Source organism: Notothenia coriiceps, unplaced genomic scaffold (genome assembly GCF_000735185.1).
Source record: "Notothenia coriiceps isolate Sejong01 unplaced genomic scaffold, NC01 NC01_scaffold00023269, whole genome shotgun sequence".
Taxonomy (NCBI): domain Eukaryota; kingdom Metazoa; phylum Chordata; class Actinopteri; order Perciformes; family Nototheniidae; genus Notothenia; species Notothenia coriiceps.
Genome location: NW_011355970.1, coordinates 74789 through 94367, shown reverse-complemented (window position 1 = coordinate 94367; position 19579 = coordinate 74789). Strand labels below are relative to the sequence as shown.

At 42.8% G+C, this 19579-nt stretch overlaps 1 protein-coding gene across 1 annotated transcript in view; it reads right to left on the bottom strand.

Annotated features, from left to right (window-relative positions):
• LOC104954332 (CUGBP Elav-like family member 4) overlaps positions 1–17157 on the bottom strand; it is a 57883-nt gene extending 40726 nt beyond the window's left edge. The window contains exon 1 of the mRNA XM_010781426.1: positions 16486–17157. Within this exon, the coding sequence (XP_010779728.1) occupies positions 16486–16753 (268 nt within the window). The 5' untranslated portion in view covers positions 16754–17157. The remainder of the gene's footprint in view (positions 1–16485) is intronic.
• Positions 17158–19579: the final 2422 nt, after the last annotated feature.

The following is a 19579-nucleotide window of genomic DNA, read 5'->3' as shown; positions in this document are numbered from 1 at the left end:
AAAACCACCAATTCCCCCAAACAGCAGAGACCATGACCTCTCTGACCTCAGTGGTGAGTCTAGCCCCAGATGGCGGATGCTCCCATCTTACAATTCTCCTTTGAAACTAATTAAGATTGCATTAAAAGTAAAACTCCTAATGTATTCCTGAATTAGCGCTTTTTAGCGTTACTGGACACATGAATTACTTCTTACCAGCATGCAGTGCCTGAACCACCCAAGACTTGAGAGCTCGGGGACGATGTTATTGCACATTATTCTCTAATTATCTCGTGCCTATTAATTCAGGGATTTTTAGAGGCTGACATAAAAAACTTCTCTCCTCTCACTCCATCCTTTTATCCCTGGCCACAAACTCCCAGTGAGCATTTAAATATTTCAGAACATCTTGGTGAGAGCCTAGAAAGAGTCAATAGCATTTAAAAGCTTTATCCACGGCACGGCTGAAAATCCACGCTGCATAGCCCTGGAAATCCGCCTCGAAAAACTTTGGCATGAAACTTTGTTTGAAGCCGTCCAATTTTAGTCAGTCAATAGAAATCTCCACATCTCCCCCTACCTCAGTTCTGTTAGCACTTATCTCCGCCTGAAAGGTTTGACCAAGGACAGCCTTTGCTCAATAAACAGAAGAATGTTTTTTTTTCTCCTTTTTAAAAGATTGACCTTAAGACAAGAGCGTTCTGACTGGATGAGTGCTAAGGCTTAGATAACACTCTTCAATTCACTCTTTAAAAGGGTCAGAGTAAAGAGGAAAATTCTTGACTCATTGTGCTCAGAGAAATAGCATAGAAAGCCTTAGTCTTTGAGTCATATGGCGAAAACGAGTACCACTGAGTGCAAACGATGAAAACTAATAAGTGTCGTATTATGAGAGCTGCTGAATCAAGAATGATACCATTGTCCTTGTACAGTTGTATCAGAAACACACAATTTGACCTCTTTGATTTTTACAATCAAACCCTGTAAAATGGAAAAAAGTTTAAATTCTACTTTGGGAATAAAAGGCATTGCAACTATGATTTCTGAGTTTGTATAACTCCTACAGATCATGAACCATAGCTGCATCTCACTTCGGTTAAATGGATTGCTTGCGTCCCTCACTTGCGTCGTTTCCCTGCGACTAGTCCCTCCCACCAGGGAAGCATGGAGAGACGCAAGGAAACCACGAGAAGCAGGGAAATTAGTTTTAAGAGCAATGGGACGTCGTTTCCTCCGGAGCGTCACGTGAAGCGACGTCCGTTTGTGATGACGCCGCACAGCTGATTGTCTGACAGCAGCCAGATCAGTGCATGCGCTGCATCGTCCAATCAGTGAGCGATACACAGTAAGGGGGCGTGTCTGAGGATTTCACCAGAGAATGGTCTGGTAGTTCCTCGATTATCGCTCCTCCATTATCACTCCTCGATCCTCGATCGTCCAGCAAAAATAAGGCCACTGGGATGGTACCCAAGATGGCGCAGACAAATCAACTTCCGGTGATACCGAGCCCGAGGAGCGAGGAAATGAAAAATAAGAGAAGTGAGACGCACCCCATATGTTGAACACGTCTTTGGAAAAGGTGTGCTTACAGTATAATCCTTTACTCATTCAAATGTTTTGGATGAATCAGAACTGGAGACTGAATTTGGTATCAAATTAGAACAACCCTGAGAAGCCCTCGCAATTTAGGTTCTGCAAGGTAGTAATCCAATAAAGTGAGCAGCAGACGCTCATATCCCCTTCACCTTTGCTGCCCTCTAAGATCATTACTCACAATGGAAAAAAAGAGACAGAGGATCGAGGCTATTTTAGGGCACACGGCCTGAAGGTCTCGAGGAACACTACGACTTTCTCCCCTGTATCATCTTAAAATCTTTAATTGGCGGCAGTAAACCCTGATGAAATAAAAAAGCACTTTGAAGCCCACAATATGAGCAAGAAGGACGCTACTGTTCCTGTGTGAACAGGCGGGGAAGTAAACACGAAAGGAACGTCAATTACTGTTCAGAGACCACATCAAGGTTTTTTTTGTCATTCTGTAAAAAAAAAGGCCTTAAAAATTCAGGGGATGTTTCGAGGACTAATGAATGCTTGTCTTGAGTATGATATTATTTCAGCAGAGTGAGGCAGAACTAAGGGGCAGTATTATGAAAGAGGAGGTGAATTTGTTTATAATGGAGTATAATGGCAGTCTGAGCTATAGACAAGTATGTGCAGATCCCTAAATTCTCTCGGCTGAGGAACAAGAGGAAGCTGTAAAAAACATGCAGCAACATGAACATGGAACTGGAGAGCAAGAAAAGAGAGACCAGAAAGTTATTAACTGTTATGATAGATGAAACTCAAAGGGGCTACTACAGGACATCTGCACCAGTTTTCCCAAATTTAACAGTGCAGTACAAAGTAATTTAGAAAAATAGCGGCTGCAGCAGTAACATCATTCATCTCTGAGATGAGCATATAAAGATTGTCAATTAAAAAGTTATTATAGTAAATCATGAGTGAATACCGAGTAAGGGTTGAATGCTGAGTGTCAAGTACAACAGGGGCTTTTCTGCAAAACTGTTAAATCATCATGCAAAAAAATGTGCGGTTGCGAGGGTTGTAGTTTAACTTTACTGCAAAAAAAGACCCTGAATAAATGTGCAGGTAACTATTGTTGGAATACAAAAACACTCAATAATTACACGCATCACTAGATACCTTTAGGAAGCTATAAAGAAAACAAACTACAGCAAATTAAATTGGATGTGGGCAACCTTCGTATTAAAATGCATGTGTAATCCAGAGATTACAGGTTTTAATAGCATTTGCATGCAACTTTCAATCCACTTTCGTACTACAACCATAGACAGATTTACATGTTTTAGGACATCACCAACGTGTGAAAAACAATTAGTGCTTTTAAATGTTATTTGTGTGTGTGTGTGTGTGTGTGTGTGTGTGTGTGTGTGTGTGTGTGTGTGTGTGAGAGTTCCTGAAGATAACAAGTCCCATCTCCAGCCCTGCTTCCCAGAGTGGCCGTCTCTAAACTGAGCTAATCGATTGGCGAAGGAGGAAAAAGGGCCAGCTTTAATGTGTTGCATGTGAAGGATTTACTGGAGAGCAGAGCGACTGAATCAATGGTGTAGAAAATGCATCATTAGGACAGTGTTGCCCCCCCACACCACGCACCAAACTCCCTCACTTACCCCCCGCACCGGCCCCTTGAGGGTCGGGACAGAAAAACACACACACATTTATCCACACGGACTTGTCCACACACATAAACAGACTTGCAACTCTCGTGCCACAGAATACAAAAAACGTCCTTAACAACACTCACATCGAGTGAATCACATTTGAAAATGCTAACACACACTTGTTAAAAGCTCCTATGGCTAAACACACACACACACACACACACACACACACACACACACACACACACACACACACACACACACACACACACACACACACACACACACACACACCAAACATTATGAGCTGTCCCCAACATCCAGGCAGACGCCCTTTTATTCTACCTCAGCCATTTTGTCCGGAAATATTTGGGAGACCCAAATTTAGCTTTTCACGTTATGAATTATTAAACACGGACTCCTTAGATTAACCAAAAGTCTGAGTCGATATGTACCAGGTTGGGCACTTTGGGAAATTGATTGAGGATGACTAATATAACACCGTACGACTGATAACAGATGGACTTGTTTGAGCATTTCCATGCCCAATAACCGTTCAGTCTTTCATTTGGGAACTTGGGTGGAAAACCCTCAGAAGTGTTGAGCCCATCGTGGGATTCTAATTCTCTCCTCTGAAACCAGACGACACAGCACTTTAAGGCTGAACGTCTGGCTTTATCTCCTCTGTGATTTGGATTGCTCTTATGTACGCCAAGGGCTTTAGAAGACATACCAGCCCAGTATCATATAATTAGCAGTACGCTCAGGCCGTTTCATTGGTCGTTTCGCACCTCATGATACATGTCCAATGCCAATAAACCAGCGCAGGAGTAGAAGTGCGCACAAAGCACGCCTGGACTTTTGTGTGCAAGACTGGACATAACACACATTGTCAGTCGGTGTACTTTAATCCTCTAGTTTCCTGTTTATCTCCATTTTATAGAAATGCATGAGAAAATTGTTTTACTTCTGAATTATTTATTGCCTCGATAAACCTTTTTCGGATGAGATTATATTCTCAATCAAGTTTAAGTCTTTTTTAATACAACATCATGGTCATTTTGTAAATGATGGTTACGTTTAGAATACTTGTTCAGAGTGTGTCTACCTTGTGATTGACAGGTTGATGTTACAGAGTTGTTTGGTCTGGTTCATCTATGTGTTTCCGTCTCAAAGTTTCACCATTTCCTGGGATGTTTTCAGCTAATGAAAGGATATTGTAACATTTTAGTTACCTAAAAATGTCTTGTCCAGATTTCAGGTGTACTTTGTTTCACACTTGTGTCACTTCTGGCTACATTTTTTTTATTACAAAATTGCTAAACTCGAGGGTTAAATATAGCCGCAAACTAACCAATGGTTGACGTCACAGTTCCCTTCTTCTAGCATATGATTCAAAAAGTGCTTTAATGTGTATGCTTGTTTTTTCAATTTTCGGGATATCAGGCTAAAATGTTAAAGTGTCACATTGGGTTTTTACAGGAGAGTTCCTGTCTGGCATTAGGGTTGGCATCTGCTGACACTGAATCATTAGACTGATGAGTAAAATGCAAAGAGACAATACCATTTTACTTTAGTTTTGTGTAGCTATGTGTACTGGCAGCGGCAAACACGGTGACAAAGATTGATAGATAGGTTGATAGGAGCATATTGTGTCAACAGTCAGACGAGGACCGGGCCAAGCCGATTAATCAAAAAGCCGTCTACAGATGAATCATGTATCACTAAGAAGACAAAGTGCTTTAACTCTGTCATGGGAGTGGTCCCATGTCTCGTCCCCCCGGTAAAACACTTACAGGATAAACACTCCCATTAATATTCCTCGGTGCACCTCTCCTCTCCTTTCCACTCCCTGTCCTATTATCCTGCCTCGGCGGACATCCTGTCCTGTCCCGTCCGCCTTGCCAACCTGCAAGATGGAGATGAGAGGACGAGCCAAACGCAGGAGGGGGAACATGAATCATTACACTTCCTGTTGTTGCACGGCGTCCGGGGAAGGAAGAGAGAGGACGCCCCCGGGGCTCCGATTGATTCCGGAGACTTAATTGGGTTTATTAGCCAAGATGTTGGGCCCCGCGAGGAGGCTCCCAGAGGCCGGCGAGTCCCCCCCACACCCATTCCCACTCTTCTGAAGGAGAAAGCCTGCGTAATTGTTTTCCCTCCATCTTCTGTGTCATTGTCAGATGGGTCCTGCGGGATTATTAGCAACCCCAGGTCCCTCAATAATTCATCCAGAGCTATTTATACACAGATGGAGAGTCCTCTAAAGTCTCCCCCAGTGAGCTTATCTGACGCTTAGACAGACAGACAGAGAGAGAGGGAGTGATGGAGAGAACCAGTGCTACAAAGGGAAAAGCAAGCGAGAGATAGAATGAGAGAAAATGGGAGAGACGTACAAAGAGAGTAAGGCGGATGGAGAGAGGCGATCACACAAAGAAATGCAAAGACGAAGCAAAGCAAGTCTGACAGTGGATGAAGCTGCACGAGCGAGAGACAGCAGCGTTTTAGGTAGACACAATGACAATGTTTCTGGTGTGCATTGAGTTTCAAGGTGAAACTCTCTCGTCTGCGTCTCTTTGCCAAAGCGAACAAAAGCACCGTCCCGGGAATAGCACACCCTCACATTAATGGCTTTTAATCTTCCCCCCTTTTTCCTCCATTTAACACAATTAAGATGTTTGCAAAGCTAACATGGACCACTAGTCGCTATAGGAAGGACACATGAAAGACATCCAGGGATTTCCATATGCAAAGTAAACACAGTTATCCGTCCTTTATAACGTGTCAATGCGTTAGACCAACAAAACAGTAGCCTGCCATTTCTTAAATCACCTAATAATTCCAACATCACATTAACACATTAGCATATTAACATTAGCGCATTAAGCAGCTTCTAATCCCAAACAGATAGCGCTTGGGCTACAGGAGGCTGCGCGACTGCATGCTTATAATGGCTCTGCAGGTACCTGCGTCTTTTCGCAGTCAAGGAGACATTTTGTTGTCGGCAGGCTAATGAAGCCTTTGGCACGCAAAGTTGATTTCAAAGTCCCTTTGTTGGGTCTCCAGTCACAGATAATTATATATATTCATCCCCTTTGGCAGTCACTATCCAGTTCATTTAGAAAGCTTGGCTTGCTCTTGGACAAATTGGGACATTGAAAGGCAGATTGGAGTGATAGCTTTTACATTTTTGCATCGATGGCACATTAATCAGGGCAACTATAGCCATGGGAAAAGACTTGTTTAAAGACACTTTGAAAAGCGAGACAACCATATTACTGTTGCAAATAGCATCGAAAAAAAGTGATGTCATTTTATCAAATACATTTTTTGCCTGTAGAAATATGAAATGTGTTGTATTGTAAATCCATAATGGACTAAAACATGGGAACTTCAGATCTGGAAGTCAACTTCTGATAATGTTCACAGAATAAGCAAATGTTTTTATTTACAGGTTTAAGTGACGGGTCTGTAAATATAGTCAATAATTGGTCACTCTGCTGAGGTGCTGGAGTCACATGAACACACAGTGTGATTCCTAAGAGCAGAGCTTTTAATCAGAAACTTTGCTGAGCTAACTCACTAAATTACTAACTTTGCAATTTTTCTCTCTTGATGATTAAATTCAATTAGTGTGATAAAGTAATAACTTTAATGTGGCAGAGTAAAACATGCTCATGTTTTACTTAAATTGAAACCACTTTTAATGAAAATATTTTTTGGAACATGACATTGAAAACTGGAATTTTGTTAGCTTCAGGTCCACCCGATGCCAAATTAATTGCTACTGCCCAGCGAGTCCTCGTGGTATTGATAAATGATCCATGGAGGAACACGTTTTTCTCTTTCACACACAAACAATCACATACACCTGCACATACTCTCCAGGGAAAGCAAAGCTTATCAACAAGCCAATGCTAACAAACTCACACACGAGCCTGAGCGCACGCACAGCCTTCTCTGTGTCTATCTATAAACCCATGAAATCATTCCACACCAAGTGAAGCGGGGTATGTATAGGTTTGGCCAGGATTCCCATCTCCTGTTCTGTGATTAAAGGACCAAACTAATGGGCTCGGTCTCAATGGGAACCTGTGTGGGGCTGGGAGAGACCTCAGAAGCCATTAAATTGCAAATCTGTAATAATTTGCTGAAGGCTTTCTGTCCAGATCGTTCCCTGGGCTGATTTGTGCATTGAGGTAACGCTCTGAATGGACAAGCACAAACCCAGCTGAGCCCCCGGCCAGCCAGCCAAGTTAGTTTACTAGAGGCCACACTCCGGGTACACACAGGGCCATATTTGCTTTACAAGAAACCACAGTGCAAACCCATGATGTGATTTTCATTTAATTTGTGCCAGCAATCTTAGCTCAACGAGTACATGATTTATGAAGGCAGGAGCCAATCAATCAATAAGAAACCAGGCTGTTCCTTCTAGTTAAGGTAAACTTTAAATGCACCAAAAGGAGCAGACCGGTAATGAAAAGTGTATTCTAAATAAGTGAATCCTGCAGCCCTTTGCCAGGCTTTATGAAAACCGGGCCAGTAGTTCTTCCTAAGTGATGCTAACAAACAGACAAACAACCCGGAATGAAAACCTCCTACTACTGCAGAGTCACATTGACATATTGAAATATGTAAGGGCAGTTCAGGAGCCAATCTACACACACTGAAAAGATAGATTGACAAACATACAGTAAACCCTGTCCAATTAACACTTTGTCAAAGATCCATTTAATACAGAGGGCACTTGCTTGTTTACCCCCGGGTTGGCTGGAGCTGCAGGGGTCTAATTCTGCTCCCATCCCAGGAAGGTCATTCTCCTTTCTCGAGCCATGATGGCCACAGAGTAGTGCTTAAATCTGGCAAAACGCAGCCTATAAATTACAGCAGAGGACAGAGGGGTCAAAGCCTGGCATGGAACTGGGCCAGAAGCCATCAATCTGCCGAGGCAAGCGAGTGCGACATCTGTCTCTGGGACTTCCTCACTCTTTCTACTTCTCCCTCGGTCTGTCTTTGCTTCTCAGCCCCGTCCCTTTTTCTCCCGTTCCTATTTGCCAGCCTGTCATTGAACGATCTCGCTGTGTGCCTCCATTTTTAGTCTGCACCTCTCTTTACAATCGCTGCTCTCATTCTTGTATATCTCTCTGCCTCTTGATATTCTTTGTCTGTCTTTGTGTGCAACCCCCCACCCAAACTCTCCTCCATGGATCTCCCTCGTCTCTTTTCACGCATTCCCTTACATCATCCCTGTTTCAACATCTCTTTAATTCTCCTTCCCTCTCTGCCTCGCTCTCTCCGTCTTGAGCTCCTTGTCGTTTTACGCACTCTTGCACCATCTCCCTCCCTGCAGAGATGTGTTTTGGTCTATCTGCTCTCCAACCAGCAGGATAGGATAAAGCCTTGATGCACTTTCCCTCAATGTGATGCCGATATGATTTGAATGGTAATATCTGGTAGCAAAAGGCGCTGATTTGCACCGTTTTGGGGGAAGAAATGGAATGATGTGGACCCAGTGGGTGTCTGGAAAACAAATGCAAATTTTGAAATATACATTCCGAGCCTTTTGTCGTTCAGGACTGTGCAAACTAAATACATTTCCCAAATATAAAAAAGGAACAAAGCCTCTCTGACCTAAATTGCTGACTTCAGATATCCCCTGGCATCTGTTAAAGTGAAGAAGTAGTTTTTAATGTAGGATGCTGACTCTGGCAGTCAAAACTTGTCAAGCCTAATCAACAACAACAAACATTTCTCTTTTTGTTGGATTCTTCTGCTCCTTTAATTAGAACATTTTGCATTACATTTTCTACCCAAACCTTCAAAAACTTCTCCATGACTTATTAATCCTCCTCCATTTTTTGAATCAAACTTGGTCTTGAATAATTGAGAAAGTTCTTTGAAAAGCCCTAACCTCCATTCCCACCTTCCTTTTACAAGTCAACGTGGTGCATTTTTAATTGAGGGGGACATGAAATAGGCATGAAGGGAGATGGGAAGAAAGTGAATCGAATCAGGGACACTCAAACCTGGCAGTCATCGTCGCACAGCATAGGGGATTGAACGCATGCATACAGAGGAAGCTAAATATGTGTGGGCCTGACAAGCCACACACACTCAAAAGTCTTTGACGTGCTTTCTGTCTGGGACAAAATAGTACATGGCTCGTGTAATCCCTGCTTTAGAGTATCCGAGCAGGCAGACCCAGATACGCCACTTCCAGTTATGTTTAGCAATTTGGTTGAGAATAAACATCAATTCAACTTTCTATGAACCATGAATCTCCAGAGCCGAATGATTTGTTTAGTGTGAATGAGCCAATGGGCTCAAAAGGTAATTGAAAGTATCACTGGTTGGAGAAAGCGAGCTTATTACAATGTCTGTTTGCAAGGTAATAACAATGATTTGCTTTTTCTGCGATATTAAAACATAACTTGACCTTGAGAACAATGTTCGAAATGGAAAAATAGAAGCATTTTAATAAATGAAATGGAGTTTGAAGTAAATAAAAGACATTTGGAGCGGAATATTTAAAAATAATGGGTGCTGGCTGGATGTGCATTAATGGAGCGCTGCCACAGTTTGCTGTGACAAACTTTGCTTCTATTTTTCATATTGCTGCTGTGTCATGCTGCTAATTCCTCGTAGACAGGCTCTGCAGTAGAGAGCTGCAGCTGGGCCCATTTTCATGTTCACACTGAGGGTTTGAGCATAAAGTATAAATATTAAAATTAAACATTAAAAGTGACTGTGCAGTCTTGCTTTGGCTAGGGCTGGTATTTCGCAAATGCAGTGCTATACTCGGCATTATAATCACCCACACATATGTATCCAACACATATGCACAGAGGGGGATGAACAACTATACAGAGAATCCGCGCCTGTGTAAACCCATACAGTACATTTACTGTACACATACAGATATTGGGCACGGATATGATAAAGTACGCCATCCTACTGCCTCCTCACTGTGCAAAGCTTGATAAAAGGAACCTGCAGCTCTAATCCTAAAGGCACAAAACACAAGTCTTTAAGTACACAAACAGAAGAGAATCACAACCTTTTGACCGAACAAAGGAAGTGGCCTTTAAGCCTTTTACGTTGAACAACTACATATAGTGCATGAAGCCTGTGAAATGTTATGGCACAGATAAGAGAGCCAGACATGGAAAATATAGAGACCACAAAGGATCGCGTTACAGGAGTACCATGATGTTTTTATTTAGTATTTAACTGTTTAATCCTTAACTATAATGTCTTTTTAAAACATGTACCAAATCAAAAAAAATATAAACCTAAAAAGATATCAATAGAGATACAGTAAGCTATGTTATTGAAAATGAATTCATCAGTATAGCATCAGTAAATCTAAAACAACAACATGTACTGTAAGACTTTCAAACATTTCAAAAGTATTGCATTCCCCATCCCCTGAACCGGCTGGCGGTATTGGAAGCAGGGGGGCTTGGAAGTGTATTAAGCGTACCTAAAAGATTGAAGAGGCCTAAAGCGTCGACTTTTGAAAAATTCAACACCAAGCACAATAATGCTTAGCTGATGCAAGATCCTTGAAAACAGAAACATATTTTCCTCTCCAAGGAGCCATTGTCAAAAACGTTTTTTTTTTTTTCTTTTATCTACTGGAATAACGGTTTGCTGGGGCAATAACACGGCAGCAGGAAATCAAGAGCAACAGGGAAATTGTTTAGCCTCTCCTTAATGGAAAACAAATGTGCCAACAGTTGATGAAAAATGTAAGGCAGATTTTATTTAACGAGTTAAACTGCCAAATCTCAAGAAAGCTTTTCTGCTTTTCAGAGATGTTTTCCACCTTTTGGATTGTATTGATTTGGACTTTGACTTTGGCTGATCAGAATATTGATCTCTAAGTGACTAAACTGAGTGAGTCAGTACATCAATCAATCAATCAATCAATCTATCTATCTATCTATCTATCTATCAATCAATCTATCTATCTATCTATCTATCTATCTATCTATCAATCCATCAATCCATCCATCCATCCATCCATCCATCCATCCATCCATCCATCCATCCATCTATCTATCTATCTATCTATCTATAAAATAGTTGAGATCAGCCCCCTTTCTGACCTGCAATGTAACGATGGCCACAAATCTTCCGTGTTGTGTTTCTCCACAGGTCAGCAGTGCCAGCCAGAGTGAGCCATGACTTAACCACGTGGAAACATTAACTGCACAATAACAGATTTATGCTGACTGGACCAATTTACCATGTGATGATGGACATGCTCTCAATTCAACAAAAAAACTTCTGTGAGTCACAGTCTCTATACAAAGCCATGTAATGGTGATATTGTAATTGAAAGCTTTGGTAAAGCACATTTTAAACCCTTGTCTTGCTGCATATGTTCTTGATATACTGTTTAAACGTTTTTCCCATTTTCCCATTTGCATTTCACTTTGTGTTGAATGTATATCAGCATGCTTCACTCTGTCTTTAGGAAGTGCAATGAGATGAGGATGTAGGTGCAGCCATCCCTTTAAATTACCTCTCTCTCTGTATGTAAAGGTCAGTGGTTTTAATGAGAGGCCTGCCGAGGTCAGAGGAGCCAGAGGGCTGCACCTCCCTGACAGGCCTCATGACTCCAAACCTGCGGTTAGCATGCTAATCCTCGCAGGAGCTCCATGAGCACTCCCTCCTCTGGCTCGGTGCGGTCATCTCTCACTGTGACTAACTGGCTCCCTGCTCGGCCATCAGCCGGCCCCCATCTGACAGTCCCCTCCAATGATAATGGACAACAGAGGCAGTGCTGCCTTGACAACGGCCCTCCTGACAAATTAGGCTCACTGTACTCGCCGCTCTGGCTCCGCCTCTTGTTTCCCTCTTGTTGCTTGGCAGTTCTGGGCTGTGCCAGGACAGGGTGGCGGGTGCGGTGTGGCGCCGGTGGCACTTTAGGAGGAAGCGACCTCCTCTATGACACATGTTGCCCTTCTCTCAGACAAAACACTCAAAATCGATGGCGTCTTTATAGAAACGGGGCACAATGTGGGACCTGAGCGCGCATTCTGAGCAGAGCTGAGTGGTGGATTCTGGGACAGGGCGGAGAGGAAGAGAACATAAACATACAGACACACACACAGACACACTCATCCCAAACCAAATGGGAGAGGAGGAGAGCGAAGGATCCCACAGAGAGAGGATGATGCAACGAGAGTGAAATCTTTCGGCCGGAACGCATGCTGCATTAACGCAGACCTGCAGGACGAAAACCCACACCCGCACTTCTCTCTCTCTTTGTTCTAAGACACATTTGGTTTTATCCTCCTTTTCTTTTGCAGACGCTACTCTAATGGCAACCTGTAACACCTAATTGGCTGCAATAAAACACAGCATGAGACTTTCATGTTTTGGCATCGTGACTTCCTGGTCTCACCAAACACGACGAGCACGATCTGCTTTGAAGCTGCTACTCCCCTGACACACTCACTTTAAAAAGGGCTGAGATATCAACACCATAGACGTTCTGAGGTGATCCATAACTCCCTCTATGACCCGCATAGATTATATCCCCCCATCTGTGGCCTAAGCCATCTGCAGTAGGGGTACATTTAAACAAGATTACAATTGGTCATTACACTGCATCTCCACTTGTTTGATTTCAAACACCATTTTCTCCAATATTTATATTGAATTACTGATTGCAAAATGATACGTTGACTAATTAGAAAAAAAAGCCCACTTTTGTTATTATCTTTTCATCAATACTTCATTTTCAATGCAAAAGTCTCTGAAAATGCTGATTTCATCCTTTTAAACCGAACATATTTGGCGTCTTGACTGACAAAACAAGACCCTTAAAAGACATCGCATTGGACTTTGGGAAAGGTGGGATAAACATATTTCACTATACCTGACATTTAATAGACTAAAAGATTAATCCAGAAAATAATTGGCGGATAAATCAAACATAATCGTACAATAGTTTCAGCTGCATCTATTAGGAAACAGCCTAACATCAAAGATATATTAATTCATTTCCACCGTTATTTTTATAACAATAAGCAAGCAGAATTTTATATTGAAAGCAGATAACCTCTACGAAATAGCTGTGACAGTTTATTAGCACAACCTGCCAGGGCAAAATAGATATTTGGCCTAAATCATAATGAAGTTTCAACAACTGCTTTGACTTTGAGCAACTCTTTGCAACCACTCTGTCTTCTCCTATGGCGAGGGCTAACATATTTAGTGTGGCCAAGGACAATGATATACTTGACTTAAATTAACACCAGATAAACCACAATAGCAGCAAAACAAACTTGGTGACAGTTGCATTTGCACGGGAAAAACAAAGATGTAGACAACAAAGGTTTGGCCAATACCGCCTGCAGATGTGACAGCGGTAAACAATAGATAACAACCTTCAGTTATTAAACGTCTTCCCCCGTATCATCGCGGCTCAATTGCCCCCAGTGATTATTACATGAAATCAGGCAGATGAATAGTGCAAGCAATCATATCTACACCTTCTCCTCTCGAATAGACCCCCACCTCCCATGCTGCATTGCCAGAGAGAAGAGGAAAAAGGGCTGGCTCTTTGTGCTAGCCGTGCCTCTCAGCCCCGTTGTGCTTGGCAGCAGCAGCAGCCGGTGACCATTATAAATGGCCTCTATTAGCATGGCTCGGTCGCAGAGGGGAGAGAAATAAAATCATTGGGAGAATGTGGGCCTGCGCTGGGGTCCCTGCGCCCGCTCCCAGCCTCTGCAGACCTCCGTCCCGTACTCCCCTCCTCCCACCCCCCACCATTCCAAAGGGACAGAATCCTAAAGACTAGATTACTAGTGATACATGGAGTCATTATGGGGAGGGTTATGGCAATAGTATCACAGGCACGGTTGACAATGGCTATAATAGGGGTCTCTTTCTTCAGAAGTAGCATTACCATAGCAAAGGCTGTTCCTTTACGCTTGTTGATGTACAGCAGAACCTTTTATTACCTGCCGTAGCAGAAAAAGGCTCTGTATTATCTGAAAACCATGCTTATTTCTTTGTTAAAGTGCCGTGTCTCTTCGGGGAAAGTTAAATGAATGCAACAGTATCCCCGGGTGAGGCATTATAACATTGTTAGCGATGACAGTTACAGGTATCCTAACCCTGTTGTCTACAATCGCCACTTCAAACTAAGGCTTTGTATTACCAGAGCCATTATCCAACATGATGTCACTGTCAGTGAACATGCAACATGTCAGCCCTAGAATATGAAATGAAGACAAAAGGGGAAAGAGGCAAAGCAAAGAATGAAGGGGATCAAGCTGAGTTAATGAAGAGGAGAAAAGATGGAGGAAAAGAATAGAAAAGGAATTTTCTGGTGGGCAGTTCTATAGACTTCAGTCCACTGGAGCGTTACACACCTTACAGGGTCATCATGCCCTCGGTTTGACTCTTTCTAGCAGCACTCAGAAAAATGGAAACTGCGTGAAGGAGCTCAGGGAAAGGGGAGAAGGAAGAATAGAAAGGTTGAAAGATGTATTCACAAAACAAAGTATACATATGTACGAAAAGTACTCAATGGTTTGACAGAAAAAACAATACTGCATGCATTATTTCCCTTTCAAATAGTTGTGTAATTACGCGTAAGTGTATTTACTCTCATCTCAAACTCTTGCTGTGATATCACACAATACCTGACTCATGTTATGCTGTGTAGTCTTCAATAAAAGCGGTGTGGCGGCAGCGCACACAGTCAGACACTTTGTCTGTTATTTGTGGGACGTGCTGTCTTTTACTGTTAATTTGTGAATCTTCTATATGGAAACCTCAGGAAGGTGTTAGGGGGGAAGGCGGCCTTGGAGCAGGTTGCAGTGAGCCAGTGAGCTGGTGAGCCAGGGAATAGCTAGTGCCTCCAGCTAGTTAAAATATGAGCGCAGCGGGGGCTCGCTAATGAAAGCGGGGGCCCTGCCCGGGAAGCCAGGGCCGTATATCGCGGTGAGGAGACAGTTCTTAGAATCAGCTGGCCAGCCGTGCCTATAGTTCTGGGGCCACTGTTGATTAACTGTCCAACAGGGAGTCGCTACTACAGCTGGGCTATTAATAAAAGATAACCCCCCCTCTTCCCTTCTCCACCTCTTTGGTTTCCCCCATGCCTGCAGACAGTCTCCGCCCTCTGGAATTATTTGTATATCATAATCATTTCCTGACACATGGTGCATGTCACACATTGTTTACATGGGGAGGAGGCTGGTGGTGGGGGGGCTCCCAAAAAGTGATATCTCATTCTTAATGTACTTTGCTCCCCTGGGAGACGTCCTGCAGGTATAGCAGATCAATTAGTGACCTCTCGTTAGATGATGATTTGCAGAGAATGACCTTTCCCTTGAGAGGGGATAATAAAATACAGGGATAAAGATCATTCCTGTTGCACCAAAATTACAAAGCTGGTCGTTGATATTACACAGAAAGGCCATGTAGCATTTCAACGCTAAAAGTTTATGATAATTCATTAATGCAACCAAAGGGATATACACTAAGAGCAGTTATAAAAAAGACTTAAGTAATAAACATTGCTGGGTTGTTAGAACGTTTAAAAAACAATAAAAAATAACAATTTCAAATTTTTTATTTTAATTTCTACTGTAGTTTAATTAGCATTTTTAAGGTGGAAAGATCACATAAAAGAATATTAAAATAAAAAAGGAAATTATAGACTACTCTTCCACTTGCACGCGCATACTCGCGTGCACGCCCCCTTCACGGACAGCCAACCAACACACGCGCGTGCAAGCAAGCAAACACACACACGCACAGCGAGAGAGAGAGTATACGGGTAAAGAAGTGTACGGCGCTGCGGGCAATCAAACACAGCCCCCCCGCTATTGCAACGTGAAAACGTGAGGTTAATGGCCTGGATTTAGCACCGTATAGTGAATGAAGCACGTTTACAACCGCCCGGACTAGATGTGTGAATACTCCCGTGCACACTGCCCACATAGGAACTGCTCCTCCTAATATCACCCTACATAAATTCATGCCGTCGTGACTCCCGATTCGTGACACTCTTATCATGCTTGGATATTCTTGCCCCATAAAACAGAAAATAATGGACGTACTTATTTGGAGAACCAATAAAAAGTCTAACAAAGGATTTAATCTCTTTTTTGGGTGGACACACTTCCCGAAACAACATGCTTAAAGTCTACAGCCTAACGAATAATTGCACAATGTGCCAACAATTGTACCCATAAAACCTTGCTGGATTTAGGATCCACCATCTCACCACTGTGTGACAAAATGCAAAGTGACAAAAAGGCAAGGTGTCTCTGGGATGTTGGGTTTTACCCACCTTTGTGCATGCCCGTGAAGCGGTCCTTCAGCACAGTGAGCTCGTAGATCTTGCCGAACTCCTCGAAGAGGGGCCGGAGGTCCTTCTCGTCCAGGTTGCGGGGGATCTGACCGATGAAGAGTTTGATGGCATCGTGGTCCTTCATGGGGATGGTGGCCGGGCAGCCCACCGGACTGTGGCTGTGGCTTAATCCGTTCACGAGCCCGTTCGTGTTGGAGACCACACCGTGCACCGAGCCGTCCACCTGCCCGTTGGTTAAAGTTGCCATCTTCAGACCGGCCAGTGAGTTGGGATGGGTACAAACAGCAGCAGTTGGTGATGGTGGAGAATCGTTTAACGTTGAAAAAAATGAAAAGCTGGTGAAAGTCTTGGTCAAAATTTGGTTCCGAGACCAAGCCGTGCCAGAGCCGATTCCACTCTCGTCCGCTCAAAGCCAATATTTACACTGATATGAAAACACATGTAGCATTTGGCGAAGACGCATATCAAAAAGCGCGCAATGCTGTTGGTCCCGGTGGAGGCTTTGATTCCTTATATTTATGTCCTACCCAATAACTCGTTCATTGATTTCATAAAAGAGAGACAGAGAGAAAAGAGAAGGGGGAGGGAGAGGGAGAGAGAGAGAGACCAAGAGCGTTCACTGTCTATTTACACCCACGTTCCCTCGTCCAAGCTTCTTGGCACCCTTTTATTTTTTTTGCATTGAGGAGTCGGTATGGGTGTCTTCTCGGTTTAAACGGACAGGGCCGGTTCAATGTCTGCCAGAGCAGTAGGGAGGTTTGGAGAAAGGGGCGCTGCTTTAAACTCGGTATATGTCAAAGCCAATGCTCTCTGCCCACCCTTTTCCTATGCCGAAGACAAAATGGTACAATCCACCAAGGGGAGAGGGTCTATAAATAGAGAAATATAGAGAATACGGTCCTTTGTGCTCCTACTCAGAGCAAATAACTACACATACACGAACTCAAGAATTCAGGACTTCTTTGTGAATGACACGTATTCGTATTAATTGCAATAACCCGACATGTTTCAGTCAAAAATAAACATTCGCTGTTAAAGTAATGCGATGGAAAGGGGGACTGTAGTTTCATTTTGAGCTTGAATCACACTTTATATCCTCTCTTAGACGTTCTTATCTTCGCCAGCAGCGGCAGTGAGAGTCTCTGCAGCCTCACTTCGCTCCGGACGGCAGACAGCTCCGTGGTGCTGAAATCCAGAACCGCAGGATTCACTGAAACACACCGATGCGAGATTCCTCTGACGCTTCCAAATGTCTCGATATTGTTGAAAGCAAACGGCAGGTTTTGCACCGGTGAGATGACGTTTTATTAGCTTCTTCTGCCATTTCTGAAGTCTTGTGGATTAGATGATTTGATATCCACAAAGGGGAAGTCTGTGAGCACCGCCGAGTGGCGTAGAGAGGGGGCACATCGAAGAGTGGGACACTGACAAAATTCACAAAAGTCCATGTGTCGGCAGTTTTTTTACGTTTATTTAAACGATGATTAATCTCACAGAGGGAACACATTACAAACATCTGAGTATCGTTATTTACTCTGTAAATGCACAAAAGATGTCAGAAGCAATTGAAAAAAGGTGGATCAATTCAAATAATATTTAAAAAGACATCAAATAATATCAGTTTCCCCTGAAGTAATATTTAGCTTACTTTAGGCCTTCAGGCATCAACCACACAGGTTTTAATCGAATCGTGAAGGGCTAGTCTGATCATAGCAGTGTTTGATTTATGAAAATCTAAGTATAAGTGAGTTTGATTACACCACTCAGAGTGGATTTATACAGAACTAAAGAGCACATTAACGTGTTTGATAAAGTGTGATCGTGCATTCCTGATTAAATAGGTTAAAAAAAAGAAATGCAATCCTGATATCATTATTTTAGCATGATGCTCCAAAACAAAATCCCCTTTAATGTCTGACATTGAACACCATCTTATTCTCATATAACAGAAATCTGCGTTGCCCCTAATCCCCTGGAAGATGCCAAATGGAGTGACATAAGATCTGAACATTCCCTGTGTCAACAGTTTTTATTGACAGCCCGTAACCTCTTTTGGATATAAGATCCAATCTGAGCACTGCCGCCACAGCCTCCCAGTTAAAATCACGGAACCTTCCTCTTTATTCCTTCTGGAGTCATTTCATGTTTATCTCTAATCCCAAAGGACAACTACAATACCTGAGGTCACAGCAATGTGTAAATGATAAGAGTTGTTGTATTCCTTTTGAAATCCAGTCTGACAGAAGACATTTAAACTGTCATCAAAGTAAAACGATTCGGTGACAGTGGAGAACTGTCTCTGGAAAACATATAACACAATCCTTGCATTTTAGTATGTGACACCTTGTCTCACAGAAAGACAAGCAAGTTCATCTTCACATATATAAAAACCCCAACACATGTTGATCTCCAGTTTAAAGAACAGAGAGCCTGCATTTCACGCATGCATATAATCATGTTTATCACCATGCCTCGTATTTAGCTCTAGCTAAAAGTGGTTGCCTATTTGCAGTGGTGAAATGAATGACACTTACCCGAGAATTTAAGTAGGTATTGCACTTGTACTTTAGTATTTCCATTTTTTGCTAATTCAAGCTTCCACTTCACTCCATATTAGAGATCATTCTTGTACTTTTTGCTACACTTTCTTCATTTGTGACATTTTTCTGAGTTCTGAGTACTTTTTCCAACAGTGACAATATGTTGTTTTGATATTAGACCAAAGTGTGAGCTCTACAGGCCACAGGCAATGAACCATTCTCCAATGATCGGCAAAATGAACTAGTAGTGCACTCCAGTCATGCTTCAGTGTCTTCAGTCAAACCATGCAGCCTAAAGGCCTCATTGTATAGCTACCACTTCCAAGGCTCATAATGTTGACCTATTTGTTTTCATTTTTGGCTATGAGGCATACCCCCCCTCTGCCGAGACATTAGCCAACCATTAAATAACAAAAGCGACACACTCTCACCTCTTTTTGCTCTTCCGCCAGCTAAATGGCCCGGTAATGTCATCCCGTTCTCACGGCATGACCGGGCCCCAGCGGGGTGGGAGTGGAGGCGAGAGGGAGGGT